General features: G+C 46.8%; 1 protein-coding gene across 1 annotated transcript in view; it reads left to right on the top strand.

Moving 5' to 3' along the window:
- Nucleotides 1-19,669, top strand: part of LOC134349447 (cysteine-rich protein 2-like) — a 53,673-nt gene that overhangs the window by 29,956 nt on the left and 4,048 nt on the right. Inside the window, exons 4-6 of the mRNA XM_063053768.1 lie at nt 41-184; nt 3,051-3,119; nt 3,372-3,466. Coding sequence (XP_062909838.1) covers nt 41-184; nt 3,051-3,119; nt 3,372-3,466 — 308 coding nt within the window. The remainder of the gene's footprint in view (nt 1-40; nt 185-3,050; nt 3,120-3,371; nt 3,467-19,669) is intronic.

Raw genomic sequence — 19,669 nt, 5'->3', positions numbered from 1 at the left:
CCCATTAGTTGTACCTGCATTTGCTCTTTCCTGTTCACAGGTGTCAACATTGGCGGTTTTGGTTCCTACATCTATGACCAGCCCCCTCCGTCATCAGGCACGCAGCCAGCCCCGGCCCCCGAGGGTTCAGCGCCCACAGCAGCCGTAAAGAAGACTGCAGCTCCCGTCCGGGGCCCCAGCAAAGGTAGAGTGGTCCAGCTCCATGCTGCTCGTCGCCAGTAATGTGGTGGAGCCTGTTCACGTTTTCATTCTGCTGGGGGGGGGGTCTAATTTCAGATGGAGATTTAGATTTATTTATCATATGTACATTGCTTTTCACTTGAGCCCCCCAGTCCCAGCAACATCCTTGTCAATCTTTTCTGCACCCTCTGCAGCTTAATCACAACCTTCCTACGGTGTCTTTCTATCTGTATTACAATATGACTATGTTGGCATTCATTTCAAGAGGAATAGTGTGTAAGAGTAAAGAGGTGTTGATGAGGCTCTATGGGGCATTAGTGAGACCTCATTTGGAATACTGTGTGCAGTTTTGGGCCCCCTATCTTAGAAGGAATGTACTGATGTTGGAGAGAGTTCAGAGAAGATTTACGAGGATGATTCCTGGAATGCAGGGGCTAACATATGAGGAGCGTTTGTCAACTCTTGGACTGTATTCATTAGAGTATAGAAGAATGAGAGGGGATCTCATAGGAACATTTCGAAAGTTGAAAGGGTTGGACAGAGTAGATGTGGAAAGGCTGTTTCCCTTGGTGGGTGAGTCCAGGACAAGAGGCCACAGTCTTAGAATTAGAGGGTACCCATTTAAAACAGATGAGGAGAAATTTTTTTAGCCAGAGGGTCGTGGATCTATGGAATTCGTTGCCACATACAGCTGTGGAGGCCCCATCGTTGAGGGTGTTTAAGGAGCAGATTGATAGGTATCTAATTAGTCAGGGTATCGAGGGATATGGGGAAAAAGCCGGAAATTGGAACTAGATGGGAGAATAGTTTAGCTCATGGTGGAATGGCAGAGCAGACTCGATGGGCCGAATGGCCTGCTTCTGCTCCTTTGTCTTGTAATCTTGTGATGACAGTGGGAACTGTACACTATATTCCAAGTGCAGTCTCAACAATATTTTGTGCAGCCCTGTCATCTCTTGTACTCAGTGCCATGACCAATGAAGACAAGTGGTCTCCACCACACCATCTTGTCTGCCTATGTACTTGTAGCCCTGGGTCTCTGTGTAACCACATCACAGGTGGACACTGCAAGCAGTGCCCTGTTTTAAATTCCTAAGTACACCAGTTCACACGTGCCTGTTGAATTAGTAATTGGTTTGTTATTGTCAGTGTACTGAGATACCTCTGCCTTGCCAGCCATCCATATAGATCATTTACAAACATTAGTACATCAAGGTAACACAAACGGAAAAGCAATAACAGATTGCAGAATATAGCAGTACCTTTACAGGGGATGTGCACTGCAGATAGACAATAAGGTACCGGGGTCCGTGACGATGTAGATTGTGAGGTCATTTATTGTACAAGGACGCTGTTCAACAGCAGGATAGAAGCGGTCCTTGAATCTGATGGTGCATGTTTTCCAGCTTCAGCTCAGTGGGATGGTAGAGAAGAGAGAAGGACTGGGGTGGGAGGGTTTTTGCTGGCTGCTTTCCTGAGGCAGCGGGAAGTATAGACAAGAGTCCATGGAGGGGAGATGTGCTGAGCCACGTCCACAATTCTCTGCAGTTTCCTGCAGTCTCAGGTAGAATAGTTGCCATACCAAGCCGTGATGTATCCGGGTAGGTTGCGTTCTATTGTGTAGCTGCAAAAATTGGTAAGGGTCAGTGCAGTCACAGTTAATTTCCTTAGCCTTGGCCCACGTTCCTATGGTGTTGCAAGGAAATACAACAGGGCTGGAATGCTCTGGAGAGGCTCAGCAATTTTAAGTTCCTCAGCGTTATCATTTCAGAACAGCTGACCTGGACTCAGCACTTAAGTGTAATTATGACGAAAACATGACAGTGCCTCTACTTCCTTCGAAGTTTGCAAAGATTGGGCGCGTCATCTGAAATTTCAAGAAAATTATATAGATGTGTGGTGAAAAATATATTGACTGGTTACATCATGGCCTGGTATGGAAACACCAATGCCCTTGAATAGAAAATGCTACCGAAAGTAGTTGACACGGCCCAGTCCATCATGGGAAAGCACTCCCCGCCATTGAGCACATCTACACGGAGAGCTGTTGCAAGAAAACAGCATCCATCATCAGGGACTTCCAGCACCCAGGTCATGCTCTCCTCTTGCTGATATCATCAGGAAGAAGGTACAGGAGCCTCAGGACTCACACCACCAGGTTCAGGAACAGTTATGATGCGTCAACCATCAGGCTCCTGAAACGGAGGGGATAACTTCACTCAACTCTATTTACCCCATCACTGAACTGTTCCCACAACCCATGGACTCTCTGTCAAGAACTCTTCAAAGTTCAAATTTTAAAATTCACGTATGTCACCGTGTACGACCCCGAGATTTTTTTGCAGGCATACTCAATAAGTCCAATGAGAGACCACACCAACAAGGCACCAAAACAATAATAATAATATAAATAAATAAGCAATACATATTGAGAACATGAGATGAAGAGTCTTGAATGTGAGTATATCCTTGATATTTATTGCTTATTTATTTATTATTATTTTTCTTTTGTTGTCTTTTGCACACTAGTCCTCTCTATTGTATGTGGTCTTTCATTGATTCTATTATGGTTATTGGATTTACTGAGTTTGCCCACGAGGAAACGAATCTCTGGGTTATATATGGTGGCATATGTAGTTTGATAATAAATTTACTTTGAGCACATTCTTCACTCTCCTTTCCAGTTGCCAGAAGCCCTTCCTCTCTGATGGCATTTGCCTGCTTAGTCCTCAGTGCCAAACATCCTTTGGCAGTGCAGAGATCAGGGACCTTTTCCTACTTCAAGGGTACAAAGCCTGTGCAGCATTGAAATTGCAGGTAGTGAGTTCAGCTGATGGTGAGACTGACTAGCCTTCTCCTACAATCCTCAGCCTCGAGCATGACCACGTTTGCCGGGGAGCCCAACATCTGTCCGAGGTGTGAGAAGAAGGTCTACTTTGGTGAGTCCATCGTACTGTGTGAGCATCTGTTCAACTTCAAGGTTGTCCAGCTGAGGGCAGGACTTGGCAGGAGTGTGGAGAGCCCAGCTCGGGGATGCAGTCCGCTCTCCCCAGAGCCTGTGCTACTAAGGGCACACTCACAACTTTGGTCCTTCAACTGGCAGATTCAACTGCCTGCCTCGGCGTGGGGATGTGGTTGTAGGTGGAAGAGATTGGTTGTGTAAAACTGCTGCTTTTTGTTGCTGTCCACAGCCGAGAAGGTGACATCGCTTGGAAAGGACTGGCACCGCCCCTGTCTGCGGTGTGAGCGCTGCAACAAGACTCTGAACCCAGGCGGCCACGCAGAGGTGAGTGGATGGCCGGGCCGAGCCGAACATGCAGTGTGAGATTCAGCACGAGTAGCGGCAAAGGCAAGGGCCGCGTCTCCACTGGCTTACAGCAGTTCCAACAGTGGGGCAGGACATGCCAGACACAGAAGTGGGCACGGGACCTGTGAGCGTGTCAGGCTCATTGCAACTGCCTGTGAGTGGACAGAGAGAGAGCAAGTCAATGTGGAGCCGATAGAGACAGAGCTGGCTGGTTCTGAGGTTTAGTATGTTGCTGTTGTTTCATTATTGTCACACGTACCAAGATGCATTGTGGAGCTTGATTTGCACACTGTTCGTACAGATCAAATTATCACGCAATGCTTTGAGCTGGTAAAACAATAGCAATGCAGATAAAGAGAAAGGCTACCAAAAGAGTGGAGTTGAGGTAAATGATGAAGTTCAGAATCATAATTTAGCTTGTGAGGTCGAGAGCTCACCTCGTCCATTCAGAAGTCTGGTGACAGCGGGACTTGTGCCTGACGGTTGTATGGAGCGTTGGCTCGGTGGCATTGCTGTGTTCCATTGATTCAGGGTAAAGCAGCGGCAACAGACCACAATATTTCAGCCTGCGAACTAGTGGTGATGCAGTGTTGGCGATGGGGAAGCCCCGTGTGTCTGGGGAACCCCTGAGTTCCCCAGGATCCAGCCTCCTGGTCCAGTTGTCCTTGTGGTTGGCAGGCATGGACATTTCCCACTTAGCTGTTCTGCAAATGCATCATTCCTAATAACGCCGAAGATAACGGAATCCTTAGGAGGCAGTGAGCGTAATATGACAGAATTCACCCTGCAGTCAGTTATATTGGTATTGCATTGAGTAAAAGGAAATACAAAGGCATAAGAGAGGATCTGGCCAAAGTTGATGGGAAGAGGACACCATCTGGGATGATGACAGAGCAGCAATGACTGGAGTTTCTGGGAACATTGTAGGGACAGATGTTGCACTTGTTCTGCTTGCAAGGATAAGTGCCACGAGGAAGATCAGCGGGGAGGGACGAATGGACAAGGGAGTTTAGTAAGGAGCAATCTCTGTGGGTGGGGAGGGAAAGATGTCCTTGGTGGTGGGGTTCCTTTGGAGGTGGTGGAAGTTAGGGAGAATTATGTGCTGGACACGCTGAGGCTGGTAGGCTGGAAAGTGAGGATGAGAGGAACCCTATCCCTGGTAGGGTGGTAAGAGGATTGGGTGAGAGCAGACGTGCGTGAAATGGAAGAGATGTGGTTGAGGGCAGCGTTGATGGTGGATAAAGGGAAGCCCCTTTCTTTGAAAAAGGAGGACATCTCCTTCATTCTAGAATGAAAAGTCTCATCCTGAGAGCGGGTGCGGCGGAGATGAAGGAAATGAGTGAAGAGGTATGGTCCAGGTAGCTGTGAGAGTCCGTGGGTTTATAATAGACATCAGTGGATAAGCTGTCTCTAGAGATAGAGAAAGGGGAGGGAGGTGTCAGAAATGGACCAGGTAGTTGGAGGTGAAGTTGATGAAGTTGACGAGCTCTGCATGGGTGCAGGAATCAGCACCAATGCACGTGCCGATGTAGCATAGGAAAAGTGGGGGATGGGCACCAGTGTAGGCTTGGAACATCGACTGTTCTACATAGCCAACAAAAAGCTGGGACCCATGCAAGTGCCCATGGCTACTCCTTTTGTTTGAAGAGAGTGGGAGAAGTAAAGGAAAAATTATTTAGAGTGAGGACAGGTTCCTCTAGACAGAGGAGAGTGGTGGTGGAGGGGAACTGGTTAGGTCTGGTGTTCGGAAAGAAACAGAGAGCTTTGAGGCCTTCCTAGCGGGGGATGGAGGTGTATAGGGACTGGGCATCCATAGTGAAAATAAGATGATGGAGGCCAGGAAACTTGAAATCATTGAAAAGATCCAGAGCATGTGAAGTGTCACGGATGTAGGTGGGAAGGGACTGAACCAGGGGGACAAAACAGAGTTGAAGTATGCAGATATGTGTTCATTGGGGCAGGAACAAACTGAAACAATGCGTCTACCTGGACAAGTGGGTTTGTGGATCTTGGGCAGGAGGTAGAAACGGGAGGCGCAGGGTGCGGGAACCATGAGGTTGGTGGCAGTGGATGCAAGATCCCCAGAGTCAATAACGTTGGTGATGGTGCGGGAGATGTTGGCCTGGTGTTCTTTAGTGGGGTCCTGTACGAGGGGTAGGTAAGAGGAGGTGTCTGAGAGTCGGTGTTGGGCCTCAGCAGGGGAGAGGTCAGTATGCCTGACTACTACAGCACCTCCTTTATCTGCGGGTTTGGTGAATTTAGGATTGGTGCAGCGGGATTGGAGAGTCGAGCATGCACAAGGAGTGGTTGGAATTGGAGAGAGAGAGGTCTGTTGAAATTGAGACAGTTGATGTCCCGTCAGCAGTTGGCAATGAAAAGGTCCAGAGCAGGCAGAAGACCAGGGCGGTGTGTCCTGGAAGAGGAGGAGGGTTGAAGATGGGAGAAGGGATTATTGGTGCAGGGTGGCAAATCCTTGCCAAAGAAGTAGGCTTGGAGACGGAGGCGGTGGAAGAAGAGTTCAGCATCATGACAGGCGTGAATCTCAAGCGTGGGCATGGAAACAGAAATGAGACCCTTACTGAGGACAGAACGTTCCTCAGTAAGAGGGTTGGTAGTATCTGAGGAGAAGGGAGGTTTGGGATGGTGGGGTGAGTTGGAGTCTCCGAGGACCCAAGAGCTGGTGGTGGGACCTGAGAGAGACGGGATCGTGCAGTGGTGGTGAGGGAAGGGGAGATGGGGGTTCCAGCGACAGAGCATGAACACCCGACCTGGAGTCAGAGTCAGAGGTTGTGCAATCAGCACTTTGAAGGACAGATATATCCCAAAGATGAAGCATTCTAAAGAGAGGATGAGGCAACCGTGGCTGACAAGGGAAGACAGTGATAGCATAAAAGCAAAAGTGAGGGCAAAAAATATATTAGTGGGAAGTTCGAGGATTGGGGAGCTTTTAAACTCCAACAGAAAGCAAGGGAAAAAGCAATATGGAGAGAATAGATAAAATATGAAGATATGCTGACCAATAATATAGGAGGATACCAAAAGGTTTTTCAGATTTATAAAGAGTAAAAGAGAGTCAAGAGCGGATATCAGACTACTGGGAAATGGTGCTAGAAAGGTAATAATAGGCTGCAAAGGAATGGAGGACAATTTGCACCACTCTTACTATGGAAGACAACAGCATTATGACAGCAGTTTTGAGTGTGTCGGGGTCGGGGCAGATGTGAGTATATTTGACAGCATTATGTCAGTAGTTGGTGTGTGTTGCGGTGGGGGCAGATGTGAGTATATTTGACAGCATTATGTCAGCAGTTTGTGTCGGGGGCAGATGTGAGTAAATTTGACAGCATTATGTCAGCAGTTTCTGTCGGGGGAGCAGATGTGAGTATATTTGACAGCATTACGTCAGCAGTTTCTGTCGGGGGGTCAGATGTGAGTATATTTGACAGCATTATGTCAGCAGTTTGTGTCAGGGTTGGGGCAGATGTGAGTATATTTGACAGCATTATGTCAGCAGTTTGTGTCAGGGGCAGATGTGAGTTTATTTGACAGCATTATGTCAGCAGTTTGTGTCGGGGGGGCAGGTGTGAGTATATCTGACAGCATTATGTCCGCAGTTTGTGTCGAGGGGGCAGGTGTGAGTATATTTGACAGCATTATGTCAGCAGTTTGTGTCAGGGTCGGGGCAGATGTAAGTATATTTGACAGCATTATGTCAGCATTTTCTGTCGGGGGGGCAGATGTGAGTATATTTGACAGCATTATGTCAGCAGCTTGTGTCGGGGGCAGATGTGAGTATATTTGACAGCATTATGTCAGCAGTTTGTGTCAGGGTCGGGGCAGCTGTAAGTATATTTGACAGCATTATGTCAGCAGTTTGTGTGTCAGGGTCAGGGCAGATGTGAGTATATTTGACAGCATTATGTCAGCATTTTCTGTCGGGGGGGCAGATGTGAGTATATTTGACAGCATTATGTCAGCAGTTTGTGTCAGGGTCGGGGCAGCTGTAAGTATATTTGACAGCATTATGTCAGCAGTTTGTGTCAGGGTCGGGGCAGATGTAAGTATATTTGACAGCATTATGTCAGCAGCTTGTGTCAGGGTCGGGGCAGCTGTAAGTATATTTGACAGCATTATGTCAGCATTTTCTGTCGGGGGGGCAGATGTGAGTATATTTGACAGCATTATGTCAGCAGCTTGTGTCAGGGTCGGGGCAGCTGTAAGTATATTTGACAGCATTATGTCAGCAGATTGTGTCAGGGTCGGGGCAGATGTGAGTATATTTGACAGCATTATGTCAGCAGTTTCTGTCGGGGGGCAGATGTGAGTATATTTGACAGCATTATGTCAGCAGCTTCTGTTGGGGGGGCAGTTGTGAGTATATTTGACAGCATTATGTCAGCAGTTTGTGTCGGGGGCAGATGTGAGTATATTTGACAGCATTATGTCAGCAGTTTGTGTCGGGGGGCAGATGTGAGTATATTTGACAGTATTATGTCAGCAGTTTCTGTCGGGGCAGATGTGAGTATATTTGACAGCATTATGTCAGCAGTTTGTGTTGAGGGGGCGGATGTGAGTATATTTGACAGTATTATGTCAGCAGTTTCTGTCGGGGCAGATGTGAGTATATTTGACAGCATTATGTCAGCAGTTTGTGTTGAGGGGGCAGATGTGAGTATATTTGACAGTATTATGTCAGCAGTTTCTGTCGGGGCAGATGTGAGTATATTTGACAGCATTATGTCAGCAGTTTGTGTCGGGGGCAGATGTGAGTATATTTGACAGCATTATGTCAGCAGTTTGTGTCGGGGGGCAGATGTGAGTATATTTGACAGCATTATGTCAGCAGTTTCTGTCGGGGGGGCAGGTGTGAGTATATTTGACAGCATTATGTCCGCAGTTTCTGTCGGGGGGGCAGATGTGAGTATATTTGACAGCATTATGTCAGCAGTTTGTGTCAGGGTCGGGGCAGATGTGAGTATATTTGACAGCATTATGTCAGCAGTTTCTGTCGGTGGGGGCAGATGTGAGTATATTTGACAGCATTATGTCAGCAGTTTCTGTCGGGGGCAGACGTGAGTATATTTGACAACATTATGTCAGCAGTTTATGTCGGGGGGGCAGGTGTGAGTATATTTGACAGCATTATGTCAGCAGTTTGTGTCGGGGGGCAGATGTGAGTATATTTGACAGTATTATGTCAGCAGTTTCTGTCGGGGCAGATGTGAGTATATTTGACAGCATTATGTCAGCAGTTTGTGTTGAGGGGGCAGATGTGAGTATATTTGACAGTATTATGTCAGCAGTTTCTGTCGGGGCAGATGTGAGTATATTTGACAGCATTATGTCAGCAGTTTGTGTTGAGGGGGCAGATGTGAGTATATTTGACAGTATTATGTCAGCAGTTTCTGTCGGGGCAGATGTGAGTATATTTGACAGCATTATGTCAGCAGTTTCTGTCGGTGGGGGCAGATGTGAGTATATTTGACAGCATTATGTCAGCAGTTTCTGTCGGGGGCAGACGTGAGTATATTTGACAACATTATGTCAGCAGTTTATGTCGGGGGGGCAGGTGTGAGTATATTTGACAGCATTATGTCAGCAGTTTCTGTCGGGGGCAGACGTGAGTATATTTGACAACATTATGTCAGCAGTTTATGTCGGGGGGGCAGGTGTGAGTATATTTGACAGCATTTTGTCCGCAGTTTGTGTCGGGGGGGCAGATGTGAGTATATTTGACAACATTATGTCAGCAGTTTATGTCGGGGGGGCAGGTGTGAGTATATTTGACAGCATTTTGTCCGCAGTTTGTGTCGGGGGGGCAGGTGTGAGTATATTTGACAGCATTATGTCAGCAGTTTGTGTCAGGGTCAGGGCAGATGTGAGTATACTTGACAGCATTATTCGTGCTGAGAAAATTGAAAGAACTGAAAGTAAATAGGTCATCTGGACCCGATGGACTACACCCCGGTGTTCTGAAAAAGGATAGCTGAAGAGATTGTGGAGGTATTACTGGTGATCTTTCAAGAAACTCTAGATTCTGGAATGGTTGCAGAGGACTGTAAAATTGCAAATGTCACTCCAGTTTTTAAGAGGGAGGGTGGCAAAAGACCAGTTAGCTCAACTTCTGTGGCTGGGAAGATGTTTAAGTCCATTATTTATGATGAGGTTCTGGGATACTTGGAGGCACATGATAATATAGGTTGTCCTCTAGGAAGAATCCTGCTGCCTGACAGACCTGTTGGAATTTTTTGAGGAAATAACAGGTGGGATAGACAAAGCAAAGTCAGTGGATGTTGTTTACTTGAATTTTCAGAGGGTCTGTGATGAGGTGTCACACATGAGGCTGCTGAACAAGATTAGAGCCCATGGGATTACTGGAAAGGTATTAGCATGCGTAGAAGGTTGGTTAACTGGCAAGAGGCAAAGAGTGGAAATAAAGGGGCCCTTTTCTGGTTGGCTGGTGGTGACTGGTGGTGTTCCCACAAGTGTCGATATTGGGATGCCTTCTTTCCACATTGTATGGCAATGATCTGGATGACAGAATTGATTACTTTGTGGCCAAGGTTGTGGATGATACAAAGATAGGTGAGGGGGAGGTAGTGTTGAGGAAGCATGGAGTCTTCAGAAGGGCTTGGACATTAGAGAATGGGCAAAGAAGTTGCAGACTGAATGGAATGTAGGGAACTGAATGGTCATGAACTTTGGTAAAAGAAATAAAGGCATAAACTATTTTGTATATGGGGAGCAAATTCAGAAATCAGGTGGAAAGGGGCTTGAGAGTTCTGGGGCAGAATTACCTAAAGGTTAACTTGGAGGTTGAGTACCGGTGATAAGGAAGGCTAATGCAATTTTAACATCCATTTCAAGAGGACCAGAATATAAAGGCGATGATGTAATGCTGAGGCTTTATGGAGTATTGGTCAGACTGCAGTTGGAATATGGTGAGCAATTTTGGGCCTAGTATCTAAGAAAGGATGAGATGGAATTGGAAAGTTTGCAGATAGGCTTAATGAGATTAATCTCTGGAATGCAAGGGTTACATATGAGGAACGTTTGATGACTCTTACCTGTACTCACTGGAGTATAGTAGAATGAGGGGGAATCTCGTTCAAACCTATTGAATGTTGAAAAGCCTATTTAGAGTGGACATGGAGAGGATGTGTCCAGTAGTGGGGCAGTCTAAGACCAGTGGATTCAGCCTCAGAATGGAAGGATGTCCCTTTAGAACAGAGATGAGGAGGGGTTCCTTTAGCCAGAGGGAGGTGAATTCAACGCCACAGACAGCTGTGGAGGCCAAGTCATTGAGTATATTTAAAGCAGAATTTGATAGGTTCTTGATCAGAATCAGATTTAATATCACCTGCATATATCATGAAATTTGTTAACTTTACAACAGCAGTACAGTGCAATACATGATAAATAAATATAGAGAAAGAAAAACTGAGTTACATAAAGTGTGTGTGTCTCTCTCTCTCTCTATCTATATACAGTGGCATACAAAAATTTGGGCACCACTGGTCAAAATTTCTGTTACTCTGAATAGCTAAGCGAGTAAAAGATGAACTGATTTCCAAAAGGCATAAAGTTAAAAATGACACATTTCTTTAATATTTTAAGCAAGAAAACTTTATTTCCATCTGTTACAGTTTCAAAATAACAGAAGGAAAAAGGCCCGAAGCAAAAGTTTGGGCACCCTGCATGACAGTACTTAGTAACACCCCTTTTGGCAAGTATCACAGCTTGTAAACGCTTTCTGTAGCCAGCTAAGAGTCTTTCAATTCTTGTTTGGGGGATTTTTGCCCATTCTTCCTTGCAAAAGGCTTCTAGTTCTGTGAGATTCTTGGGCTGTCTTGCATGCACTGCTCTTTTGAGGTCTATCCACAGATTCTCAATGATGTTTAGGTCAGGGGGCTGTCAGGGCCATGGCAAAACCTTCAGCTTGCGCCTCTTGGGGTAGTTCATTGTGGATTTTGAGGTGTGTTCAGGTTCATTATCCTGTTGTAGAAGCCGTCCTCTTTTCATCTTCAGCTTTTTTACAGACAGTGTGATGTTTGATTCCAGAATTCATTCTTCCCTCTACCAGTAAATGTTCCCTGTGCCACTGGCTGCAACACAAGCCCAAAGCATGATCGATCCACCCCGGTGCTTAACAGTTGGGGAGGGGTTCTTTTCATGAAATTCTGCACCCTTTTTTCTCCAAACATACCTTTGCACATTGTGGCCATAAAAGTACTATTCAAAAGGTTCAAAGGAACATCTAAACAAGCCTGATGCATTTTGGAAACAAGTCCTGTGGACTGATGAAGTTAAAATAGAACTTTTTGGCCGCAATAAGCAAAGGCATGTTTGGAGAAAAACAGGGTGCAGAATTTCATGGAATTTCTGGAAGCAAACATCACACCGTCTGTAAAAAAAAGCCGAAGATGAAAAGAAGATGGCTTCTACAACAGAATAATGAACCTAAACACACCTCAAAATCCACAATGGACTACCTCAAGAGGTGCAAGCTGAAGGTTTTGCCATAGCCCTCACAGTCCCCTGACCTAAACATCATCGGGAATTTGTGGATAGACCTCAAGAGAGCAGTGCATGCAAGGCGGCCCAAGAATCTCACAGAACTAGAAGCCTTTTGCAAGGAAGAATGGGCGAAGCTCCCCCAAAGAAGAATTGAAAGACTCTTAGCTGGCTACAAAAAATGTTTACAAGCTGTGATACTTGCCAAGGGGGGTGTTACTAAGTACTGACCATGCAGGGTACCCAAACTTTTGCTTCAGGCCCTTTAACTTTTTTTGTTATTTTGAAACTGTAGAAGATGGAAATAAAGAAGTTTTCTTGCTTAAAATATTAAAGAAATGTGTCATCTTTAACTTTATGCCTTCTGGAAATCAGTTCATCTTTCACTCACTTAGCTATTCAGAGTAACAGAAATTTTGACCAGAGGTGCCCAAACTTTTGCATGCCACTGTATATATATACACCACATACACACACGTATCATATATATTACAATATTTATTTATATGTTTGTTAAGGGTGTCCAAGGCAGGATAATGGGGTTGATATGAATTAAACCAGCTTTGATGGAATGGCAGATCAGACTAGAAGGACCAAATGGCCTAATTTGCTCCTATGACAGATGTGGTTAGAACGAACAGGCTCTGATGATTGCGGAAGTGCAGTGAGGGCTGCATGGGTTAGCTGAGCTGAGCTTCCCTCCCTAGAGCAGATTGTTTGTGAAACTACATTAAGCACCATAGGGACTTCCAGACTGATAATCACAAAGTGGGGGTACTGTAGTAATGCTGGAGATGTTCCACAAATGCCCCTGTGACAACTGGGTAGGGCCACTGCTACACAGCTACTGCATCCTGGGTTCAGTCCTGAACTCGGGTGCTTTTCATGTGGAGTTCGCATGTTCTGCTGTTTAGTATTGTCACATGTACTGAGATACAGTCAAACCCTTTGTTTTGCATGCTACCCAGATGGGCCATTCTACATATAGGTTTATTATAGGGTCATGGAGAAATGCAGTATGGATACAGGCCTTTCAGCCCAACCAGTCAATGCTGATCACCCAGATAGTCTCCGATTTCATCAAGGTATTTCAAAAGGAAAAGCAATAACAACGTTCTGTCTGTAACTGTAGGTTTCCCCTGGGTGTAAACTCTAGTTTTCCTCCACATCCCAAGTTAGGTTAATTAGTTGCTGCAGATTCCCCCCAGTTTGTAAGTGCAGAGTAGAATCTGGGAGAAGTTGATGGGAATGTGGGGAGAATAAAGAATGGGAGTAGTGTAGAATCAGTGTAAACGTATGGTTGGTGGTTAACACAGACTCAGTGAGGTAAAGGGTTTGCTTCCTTGTTCTGTGACTCCGTGACTAAGCGGTGGCCAGAGTTTTGTTTAGTGCAAAGCCTTTTCCAGGTAAGGCAACGTTCACCTGCATGTCTGTTGGAGTCATCTACTGTATCTGGCACTCGTGGTGCAGCCTGCTCTACATCGGTGAAACCTGGCGTGGACTGGGGAACCACCTTGTCACGCACCTTCGCTCCATCCGCCACAACAGGCAGGATTTCCTGGTGGCCATCCATTTTAGTTTACTTCCCATTCATATTCCGGCATGTCATTTCATGCCTTCTGCCATGATGAGGCCACTCTCAGACTGGAGGAGCAACACCTCATATTCCACCTGGGTAACCTTACCTGGATGGCATGAACATTGAATTCTTCAGCTTCCAGTAATTCCCCCCCCCCCTTTTCTTTTTCTATTCTCATTTTGGCTCCCCTCTTTACCCCTTCTCTTCTCCTCACCTGTCTATCATCTCTGGTGCCCCTCCTCTCCTTTCTGCCATGGTCCACTCGCCTCTCCTGTCAGATTCTTTCTTCTTCAGCCCTTTACCACCTATCACCTGCCAGCTTCTCATTCCTCCACACACCCCCTTCCCCCTCGTCTCATTTCACCTATCACCTGCCAGCTTGTACTCCTTCCCCTCCCCCTACTTTATTCTGACTTCATCCCCTTCATTTCTAGTCTTGATAAAGGGTCTCGGCCCAAACTGTCGACTTTTTATTCTTCTCCATAGATGCTGCCTGACCTGCTGAGCTCCTTTAGCACTTTGTATGCTTTGCTCTGGATTTCCGTCATCTCTTGTGTTTGTGTAGATAGGGATGTTACTATGGGCCGAAGGGTCTGTTTCTCTCCTGTACAATTCTTTGGCTGTCTCTAAAAGAACAAGCAAGATGTTGGAGCTGTGACATCTGACCTCTAACACAGTGTAGCCTCCGGGGCCTGGTGTTCTAAAAATCCCCTGTCCCAGCCCTGACTCTGACTGCTGACTGGGGAAGTGGTGAAGGAATTTAAGCTTCCTGCTCCGCACAACGACGTGCGTTGTTCTCCAGAGCCGACCCAGCTTACAGAAAGCTCGGCTGTAAAAAAGTGTTGAGCTTCAGTGAGTGAGAGAACTGGGTCGATCTGACAGCCTCAAATATAATTCCTAGAACACCATTAATGTGTATTCAGAAGGTAAAATAAATATCACCTGGCACCTTGATGTCAGCTTACATCTAGACATGATCCTGCATCACTCCAATCCATTGACCCTTTGTGTACCAGGCTCTGTGACATTGCTGATGTTCAGTAAACATAGAAAACCTACAGCACAATACAGGCCCTCCGGCCCACAAATCTGTGCCGAACATGTCCCTACCTTAGAACTACCTAGGCTTTACCCATAGCCCTCTATTTTTCTAAGCTCCATGTATCTATCCAGGAGTCTCTTAAAAGACCCTATCGTTTCCGCCTCCACCACCGTCTCCGGCAGCCCATTGCATACACACACCACTCTCTGCGTAAAAATCTTAACCCTAACATCTCCTCCATAGCTATTTCCAAGCACCTTAAAACTATGCCCTCTCGTACTAGCCACTTCAGCCCAGGGAAAAAGCCTCTGACTATCCACACAATCAATGCCTCTCATCATCTTATGCACCTCTATCAGGTCACCTCTCATCCTCCGCTGCTCCAAAGAGAAAAGACCAAGTTCACTCAACCTATTCTCATAAGGCATGCTCCCCAATCCAGGCAACATCCTTGTAAATCTCCTCTGCAGCCTTTCTATGGTTTCCGTATCCTTCCTGTGGTGAGGCGACCAGAACTGAGCACAGTATTCCAAGTGGGATCTGACCAGGGTCCTATATAGCTGTAACATTACTTCTCGGCTTCTAAACTCAATCCCACAATTGATGAAGGCCAATGCACTGTATGCCTTCTCAACCACAGAGTCAACCTGCGCAGCATCTTTGAGTCTCCTATGGACTCGGACCCCAAGATCCCTCTGATCCTCCACACTGCCAAGAGTCTTACCATTAATACTATATTCTGCCATCATATTTGACCTACCAAAATGAACCACCTCACACTTATCTGGGTTGAACTCCATCTGCCACTTCTCAGCCCAGTTTTGCATCCTATCAGTGTCCCACTGTAACCTCTGACAGCCCTCCACACTATCCACAACACCCCCGACCTTTGTGTCATCAGCAAATTTACTAACCCATCTCTCCACTTCCTCATCTAGGTCATTTATAAAAATCACGACGAGTAAGGGTCCCAGAACAGATCCCTGAGGCTCACCACTGGTCACCGACCTCCATGCAGAATATGACCCGTCTACAACCACTCTTTGGAACAGTCCAGCCAACCCTGTTTAAACCAACCACACTTGCTTGCCAGAATGTTCCAAGGAACGGTGGTTCATGCTTTAAAACTTGGATGGAATTTAAGAACTAATTGAAAATAGTGAAGCCAGAGGCTGTGGGCAGCCTGCAATTCACTGTCCAGCCCTGCAAGTGCTTTCCTTGTCTGAATCCTCACCCCATCCAGCAGTGCTTTCTAATCCCAACCACCTGATGTATGAGCAAAACACAAACTAGCAGAGGAACTTGGCGGTCAGGCAGCATCTGTGGAAGATAACTGGACAGTGGACCCTTTGGGTCGAGACGCAGCTGAAAACGCCATCTGTCCAGCTGAAGGGTCAACTCTCCATTCCCCTCCAGAGAAGCTGCTCCAGGTCCCAGCGTCTCTTGTCACCACTCGATACGTTGCCCTCTGGCCCCCTCTAGGGCTTTCACACGGTTCCCACCTCCAGTGGGACAGTTCCTCGCTCCAGGCTTGCTATACTCTTCCTGATTTTTAAATGCTTCCATCAGATCCCCTCAGCCTCCTGCTCTTTAGTAAATTTCTTCCCATGCTGTCTAAAGCCTTTGTCTTCCTGAAGGAGCCTTCTCCCAGTCACACCCTTGTGGCATCTGTGTTACCATAAAGAATATCTATCCCTTTTGAAAAGCTACAATGTCAGACAAAGGAGCCAGCCATCGGAAAGCACCACATAAAGATGAATATAATGTTTCCCCTGTGTCAGTAGCCAGCTTTTGGCGGTTACCCTCCTGCTAACTGTAGGATAGTGCCATACTCTCCCCCTCAGTCATTACTGTAACAGGAAGCAGAGTCCCCCCCTTCCCATCTCCTCCAACAAAGCAAGTTTGAAGTGCAGCCATTTGTAATTGTGGTATCTCAAGCCCCTGAACTGCTCTTGTAGCGATGGTGTTTGTGCAGCCGACCCACTGTGCTTCTGGTCACAGGCAGTGGTAATGTCACCAAGTATCGGGGATGGGGGGGGTAGATCAGTCCTTGCAGAAGCCTAGCATCCCACACAGGCAATCCACAAGCCAGGTCACCTACTCCAGACGCAACGAAGAGGCAACTGCCTCTCACCACAAGGCCAGCCAGTTGAACAAGACAGATTTATTGACCTGTGTCATAAGGGAATATGAGCTCCACCCCCACCGGGTGAGTTGAACGGTCAGTGGTAACTGTAATCCCAGTCCACCTCTTCCCGTATTGTGTAAACGGCCTCCAGTACCTGTAAACCCCAGCCACCTCTTCCTGTACTGGGACTAGGTGAGCTGGGAGCTGTGGGGAATGGACCCCTGGGACTGAGTGAGGTGGGAGCTGTGGGGAATGGACCCCTGGGACTGGGTGAGGTGGGGGTTGGACCCCTGGGACTGGGAGCTGTGGGGAATGGACCCCTGGGACTGGGTGAGGTGGGAGCTGTGGGGAATGGACCCCTGGGACTGGGTGAGGTGGGGGTTGGACCCCTGGGACTGGGAGCTGTGGGGAATGGACCCCTGGGACTGGGTGAGCTGGGAGCTGTGGGGGATGGACCCCTGGGACTGGGAGCTGTGGGGAATGGACCCCTGGGACTGGGTGAGCTGGGAACTGTGGGGAATGGATCCCTGGGACTGGGGGAGGTGCAATTTACTTGGTTCATTGCCCCCAGTCTGCACTAAATGATAGTGTTTCTAAGAACCCATGAGCACTGGTCGTGGGCACGCAGTTAGGGCGGAAGCTGGGAATATATAGTGATGAGAACACTGGGACATATCGGCAGTCCCCAGGTTATGGCAGGGTTCTGCACCTGGGAACTGTTAGTAACTCAGAAATAATCAAACTGTGGGTGGACGAGGATCACAGAAGTAGCTGACGGGACACTGAACAGGTACGGGAAGAGCAATGGGAAGCCAGCCTTGGTGAGTCTGCTCAGCTCTGCTTGTGGCAGCTCGGCAGGGAGCGGTGGTGGTGGTGGATGAAGATAGAGGGAATGTGGTAGTAGCCCATTCCCACCCAGCAGAAGATGCCTGAAGCCCTGCAGTGGCTGTCGGATCCATCCCACCGGTCTCCCAACACTCATTCGTTTGTGTGGGGTGTCATTAAGTTGGATGTAGTGAGACTGAGTGATGTGGGAAGTGTGAGGTCATACCATTGGGTATTCGGGATCAAATAGTGGATTATTGTGTACATGGGGAGACTGCAGGGTGTAAGTATTGTAGACTGCAGGTTGTACAGGGTGTTGGTGAGGCCACACCGTGAATGCTTTGGCACACAGTATCTTCAGAGACAGTATAAAGGAGGGTTGGCCTGTCAAGAGAAGCTGCATAGTTTGGGTCTATATTCCTCGTTTGAAGAAGGATGAGAAGTAATCTTATTCAAGTGTATCAGGTGGTAAGGTGACAGAGGAGTGTGGTTCAGGGAAGAGTACGCACAGGAACAGGCCCTGCAACCCACAATGTTCTGCCAAACCAAGTAATCAAGTGGCCATCTAAACTATCTCTTCTGCCTTCACAATGTCTATATCCTTCCATTACCCTCACATTCATGTGTCTGTCTAAATGTCTCTTTAATGGCCCTCATGTACCTGCCTCTGCCACCACCCAGGCAGTGCATTCCAGGCACCATCATTCTGTGTGTTTTTAAAAAAAAACTTACCCCCCACATCATCTTTTGACCTACCCCCTTCACCTTCAATGCAGGTCCTGTGGTATTAGATGTTTTGAACCCTCAGTCTACTTTTTCTGTGTCTCTCATAATCTGATGAAGTCTCAGATCTTCCTCCGGCCTTCACCGCTCCAGAGAAAACAACCCAGTTTGTCCAACTTCAACATGCCCCCTCTAATCCTGGCAGCATGCGGGTAAACTACTTCACCCTCACCAAAACCTCGACGTCTTTCTTATAATCAGGCAGCCGCAAATGTATGCAGTACTTCATAGGGAGCCTAAATAGAGTTTTATAAAGTTGTAACATAACTTCCTGACTTTTGAACTCAGTGTCTCAATTAATAAAAGCAAGTATTCTATAAGCCTTCTTAACCACCTTATCGACCTGTGTAGCCACTTTGAAGGAGCTATGAACTTGGATCCCATGATCTCTTTGCTCAGCAACACTGTTAAGGATCTTCCCCTTAATAGTTAACTGTTTCCTTGCATTTGCCTTACAAACTTCATCTGTCATTTCTCAGCCCCTATCTGCAACTGATCTATGTCATGCTGTATTCTTTGCCAGTCTTCTACACTATCCACAACTCCACCAATCTGCAAACTTAGTAACGCACCTATCTACATTTTCATCCAGTTTTATTTATATACATCACAGACAGCAGAGGGCCTAGTACAGATCTCTGCAGAACACCACTAATCACTGACCTCCAGTTAGAATAAGTCCCTTCAACCACTACCCTCTGCCTTCTGTGTGCAAGCAGTTCTGAATCCAAACAGCCAATTCACCATGGATCCCATGCTTCTTAATCTTCTGGATGAGCCTCTCACGAAAGTCCTTGGCAAATGCCTTACTAAATTCCACATAGACAACATCCACAGCTCCACCTTCATCAATCACCCTCATCATAATGTCAAAGAGGTCCAATCAAGTTAGTAAGATATGGCTTGCCCCACACAAAACCATGTTGGCTCTTCTTACTTAGACCATGGTTTTCCAAATGTTCATAAATCCTATCCCTAAGAATTTTCTCCAGTAATTTCCCTACCACTGATGTGAGCCTCACCGGTCTATAGTTTCCAGATTATCCCTTGTTTTCTTGAATGATGGTAGCTACTCACCAGTTCTCTGCGACCTTGCCTCTGGCTAGAGAGGACACAAAGATATTGGCCAAGGCCCCAGCAATCTCATCTCTTGCCTCTGTCTCAATAACCCTGGGGTATAGGCCCTTGGAGATTTATCTCCCCAGTGGGCGGGACAGCTCTACCCATGATGGACTAGGCTGTATCTACTACCGTTTATGGGATTTTTTGTGCAAGGGCAGTGGTGTTTCCATTGCAGGTCATGATGCAACC

The sequence above is a fragment of the Mobula hypostoma genome, chromosome 1 (genome assembly GCF_963921235.1).
Source record: "Mobula hypostoma chromosome 1, sMobHyp1.1, whole genome shotgun sequence".
Taxonomy (NCBI): domain Eukaryota; kingdom Metazoa; phylum Chordata; class Chondrichthyes; order Myliobatiformes; family Myliobatidae; genus Mobula; species Mobula hypostoma.
Note: the sequence above shows the minus strand (reverse complement) of the source record. Positions and strands in the feature narration are given on the sequence as shown.